This window comes from Pantherophis guttatus, chromosome 18, assembly GCF_059756535.1.
Source record: "Pantherophis guttatus breed Tessera chromosome 18, ASM5975653v1, whole genome shotgun sequence".
In the NCBI taxonomy this organism is placed as follows: Eukaryota; Metazoa; Chordata; class Lepidosauria; order Squamata; family Colubridae; genus Pantherophis; species Pantherophis guttatus.
This window is the reverse complement of record NC_142080.1, coordinates 10834390-10838831: the sequence shown is the minus strand read 5'-3', so window position 1 is coordinate 10838831 and position 4442 is coordinate 10834390. Positions and strand designations below refer to the sequence as shown.

Below are 4442 nucleotides of genomic sequence, written 5' to 3'. Positions count from 1 at the left end.
CGCCAAGATGGATTAATCTGGTGCAGATAAGCCTAGAATCGCGACGTCAGGAGACCAGTGGCGACCTGCCCACTCGCGCTGGCGCTATGCCATCCTATTTAGCCACGTTTTCTAAGCCACGCACATGCGTGGAGGCCGCGCATGCGTGCGAGCAAAATGCATGCACGGAAGGGGCGTCCGCGCGCTCACGTTTTCGGTGCGCGGCAAATCCGTTGGTAAACTTATGTGAAACCCACTTCTGGAGCAGACTTCCCGTGTGTGCATCACAACTTCACAGGATTGTTGTCTGGCGCCATCCACCACCCCCCCACCCCGAGGGGCACTTGTAATCTGGACCGTACACAAGAGGGCACAATCTCGGCCAAGTGGTGCCCGTCCACTGTTAATACTTTTATTTCCCGTATCTAATCTCTTTTCCTGTAGCTCACTCCTCAACGATATCGTAGACAGCCAAATTGAAGGCTTTGCTGTTCTCTCGAACCCGCTGGCAGGCGGGGGATTTGCAGCCGCGGTGGCGGGTGACGAGGCCGGCCTTGTGGTTGCGGACTAAGGTCATGAGTCTGACCAGCTCCTGTTCCATCCGGGAGAAAGTCTGCAGGAGTCGGTTTTTCAGCTCGTCTGAATCAGCCAGGGCATCTCGCTGCTGCGGAAAGGGACAGGAGAATAGGAGAAAAACGGAGATTTATAGATGACCAGAGTTGGAAGGGACCTTGGAGGTCATCTAGTCCAACCCCCACCCAAGCAGGAGACCCTACACCATTTCTAACAGATGGCAGTCCAGTCTCTTCTTGAAAGCCTCCAGTGACGAAGCACCCACAACAATTTTCTTAATCCGGTGTGGTGGAGACCCGAAAGAGGCAAGCAACGGGCAAAAATGTCCCTTGTTCTCGGGGATGCAGTGGTCTAGAACCGTGATGGCGAGCCTATGGCATGCGTGCCACAGGTGACACGCTGAGCCATATCTGTGGGCACGTGAGCGTTGCCCTAGGTCAGCTCCAGCGCACCAGCCAGCTGATTTTTGGGCCTTCCGGGCCCACTGGAAGTTGGGAAATTGGCTGTTTCTGGCCTCCAGAGGGCCTCCAGGGGGCTTGCCCTCCCCGGGCTCCAAAAAAGCCTCTGGAGCCTGGGGAGGGCGAAAAACGGGCCTACTAGGCCCACTGGTGACCTTTTTGCCGTCGTGTGCCAAAAGTGGGGGAAGCATGGGGGGAGGGGTTGCGTGCACATGCACAGGGGGGTGGGGCTTGGGGGGCATTGAATTATGGGTGTGGGCACACACATATGCGACCCCCCCTGCACTCCCCCTGCTTTTGGCACACAACAGCGAAAGGGTTAACCATCACATGTCTAGAATGATGTTTTTTCGAATTCAGCGACTTTTTAAGCTGTGTGGACTTCAACTCCCAGAATTCTCCCACCTGTCACGCCAGGTAGGGAATTCTGGGAGTGGAAGTCCACAAGTCTTAAAAGTTGTCAAATTTGAGAGACCGGTTGTAGAACAGTGTTTTTTTTTTTCAAACTTGGTGACTTTAAGCTGTGCGGAGTTCAGCTCCCAGAATTCCTCCGGCTAGCTGGGGAATTCTGGGAATTGAAGTCCACACAGGTGAAAGTCGCCAGGTTTGGAAAAAACACCGTTGCAAAATTCATTCGAGATAGATAAGGAAAGTGTGTTTTTTAAGTGTGATTGTGAGAGAAAAAGGGGACGTTGTCGCTTTACACAAAAGTGTTCAAAACCTCCTTGGTTTTCCTCATTTCATGGTCTACCACAACGGAATACAGGTAGTCCTCGATTTACGACCTCAATTGAGCCCAACATTTCTGTCGTTAAGCGAGACATTTCTTCAGTGAATTTCGCCCCAGTTTTTTTGACCTTCCTTGCCATCGTTGTTAAGCGAATTGCTGCTGTTGTTAAAGTTAGTAACGCGGTTGTTAAGTGAATTTGACTTTGCTTGTCAGATCCCCTTTTTGCGACCTTCTGGCAAGCAAAGTCAACGAGGAAGCCAGATTCGCTTAACAACCGTGTTACTAATGTAACAACAGCAGCGATCTGCTTAACGACGGTGGCAGGAAAGGTCACAAAATGGGGAGGGGCAAAGCTCACTTAACAATCGTCTCGCTTAGCAACAGAAATTTTGGGCTCAATTACGTTGTAAGTTGAGGACTGCCTACATTTATTTGTTTGCCGCCCCATCACACATCACAGTGAATCCGGAGCGCTTCCCCACCCCTGATGGCCACAAACAGGGCCCAGGCACCGCTTCCCCACCCAGGCCCTTCAAGTCTTGAGCGGGGGACGGGGTTGGACTAGATGACCTATAACTGTGATGGCGAACCTATGGCACATGTGCCAGAGGTGGCACACAGAGCCAGCTGCTCTTCTGGTTTCCAGCTGGTCATTGCAGGCGCTGGAGCACCGATAAACAGCCCAAAAAATGGCCAAAAAACAGGAAACCAGAAGAACAGCTGGTGAAAAACCATTTTTTTGGCATTCGGGTTGTTTTCAAGCTGGTTTTCAGGTCGTTTTGGCCTGAAAAATGGCCAAAAAATGGCCCTGAAAACGGCCCAAAAAACGGCCTGAAAATGGCCCAAAAATGGCCTTGAAAACAGCCCAAAAAATAGCCTGAAAATGGCCCAAAAAACGGCCTAAAAATGGCCCCAAAAATGGCCTGAAAAATGGCCTGAAAAAAGCCCCAAAAATGGCCCTGAAAACGGCCCAAAAATGGCCTGAAAATGGCCTGAAAAAAGCCCGAAAAAACAGCTTTGAAAATGCCCAAAAAACAGCCTGAAAATGGCCCCAAAACAGCCTGAAAACGGCCCAAAAAATGGCCTGAAAATGGCCTAAAAATGGCCTTGAAAACAGCCCAAAAATAGCCTGAAAATGGCCCAAAAATGGCCTGAAAAATGGCCTGAAAAAAGCCCAAAAAATGGCCCAAAAAACGGCCCCAAAATGGCCTGAAAATGGGCCGAAAAATGGCCTGAAAAAAGCCCCCCAAACGGCCCTGAAAACGGCCAAAAAACGGCTTGAAAATGGTCCAAAAACAGCCTGAAAACGGCCCAAAAAACAGCCTGAAAATGGCCCCAAAACAGCCTGAAAACGGCCCAAAAAAACAGCCTGAAAACAGCCCAAAAAACGGCCTGAAAACGGCTCAAAAAACGGCCTGAAAACAGCCCAAAAAACAGCCTGAAAATGGCCCCAAAAACAGCCTGAAAATGGCCCCAAAAACAGCCTGAAAACGGCCCAAAAAACGGCCTGAAAATGGCTCAAAAAACGGCCTGAAAATGGCCCCAAAAACAGCCTGAAAATGGCCCAAAAAACAGCCTGAAAACGGCCCAAAAAACAGCCTGAAAACAGCCCAAAAAACAGCCTGAAAATGGCCCAAAAAACAGCCTGAAAACAGCCCAAAAAACAGCCTGAAAATGGCCCCAAAAACAGCCTGAAAACGGCCCAAAAAACAGCCTGAAAATGGCCCAAAAAACGGCCTGAAAACGGCTCAAAAAACGGCCTGAAAACGGCCCGAAAAAAGCCCCCAAAACAGGCATGCACCTGCCGGCCAGCTGCTCTTCAGGTTTCCGGTGCTCCAGAGCACACGCATGCATGCACACGCAAGTCAGTGAGTTCTGGTTTCGGCACTCGGTGCCGAAAAGGTTCGCCGTCACTGACCTATAAGGTCCCTCTTCCAACTCTGTTAACCCGTGGAAGTCCTGGGCCCTTCACCTTGGATGTTCTCCTGCCTTCTGGGCTTTGGTTCCTGGTGAGCAATTTCGTCGCCAGCGCCAGCACCAGTGCCACCACCATGGCCGAGCACACCGCCAACCACTCCCACACCAGGGAGAGGGGCCCTTCTGCATCCTGCCCACCGGCGATGCCTTGGTGCGCGGCCGAGCCTCCCTGGCACAGGCAGAAAAGGCAGAGAGGGCCACGCATGGTGGAGGCAGGAGTGCCCGAGTGGTGCCTGCAGCCCACCTGGATGATGGGCTGTGAAGTCACAGATGGGGCAGCAGCTTTATTGGTTAGCAGGCTGAGTGACTCTTGGAGGGGGGGGTCTATCCTGCCAACCTCATGGCTTGGGGGGGGGCGCGGGGTGTCTCCGGTTGGCTTTGCCTTATCCTGGAGAGAGCCCCTTTTTCTGAGTCACAATTCGGTTCGGCCCATTTCATTTACACGTGGCTCTATTACAGAAGAGAATAAGAGTTGGAAGGGACCTTGTGGGTCATCTAGTCCAACCCCCCGCCCAAGCAGGAGACCCTACCCCATTTCTGACAGATGGCAGTCCAGTCTCTTCTTGAAAGCCTCCAGAGATGAAGCTCCCATAACTTCTGAAGGCAACTTCTGTTCCATGGGTCGATGGTTCTCACTGTCAGAAAATGTCTCCTTATTTCCAGGTTGAATCTCTCCTGGTTCAGTTTCCATCCATTCTTCCTTGTCTGGCCTTCAGGTGCTTTGG

General features: G+C 51.6%; 1 protein-coding gene across 2 annotated transcripts; it reads right to left on the bottom strand.

Annotated features, from left to right (window-relative positions):
• Positions 1 to 362: 362 nt before the first annotated feature.
• LOC148111557 (uncharacterized) lies at positions 363 to 3936 on the bottom strand. Of its 2 annotated transcripts, none has more exons than XM_087881212.1 (2): positions 3713 to 3936; positions 363 to 643 (listed from the first exon to the last, which is right to left on the bottom strand). In XM_087881212.1, the coding sequence occupies exons 1-2, from the start codon at positions 3920 to 3922 to the stop codon at positions 425 to 427; spliced, it is 429 nt and encodes a 142-aa protein (XP_087737338.1). In that variant the 5' UTR covers positions 3923 to 3936; the 3' UTR covers positions 363 to 424. The 2 variants fall into 2 exon arrangements, with proteins under 2 accessions (XP_087737338.1, XP_087737339.1); XM_087881213.1 differs by having other exon boundaries at positions 363 to 640.
• Positions 3937 to 4442: the final 506 nt, after the last annotated feature.

Excerpts from the sequence above, each read along its gene's own strand:
- LOC148111557 (XM_087881212.1), bottom strand. The coding sequence starts at position 3,922 with ATGCGTGGCCCTCTCTGCCTTTTCTGCCTGTGCCAGGGAGGCTCGGCC. Across the intron at positions 644-3,712 it reads AAGGCAGGAGAACATCCAAG|CAGCGAGATGCCCTGGCTGA; the intron begins GTGAAGGGCCCA and ends CCCTTTCCGCAG.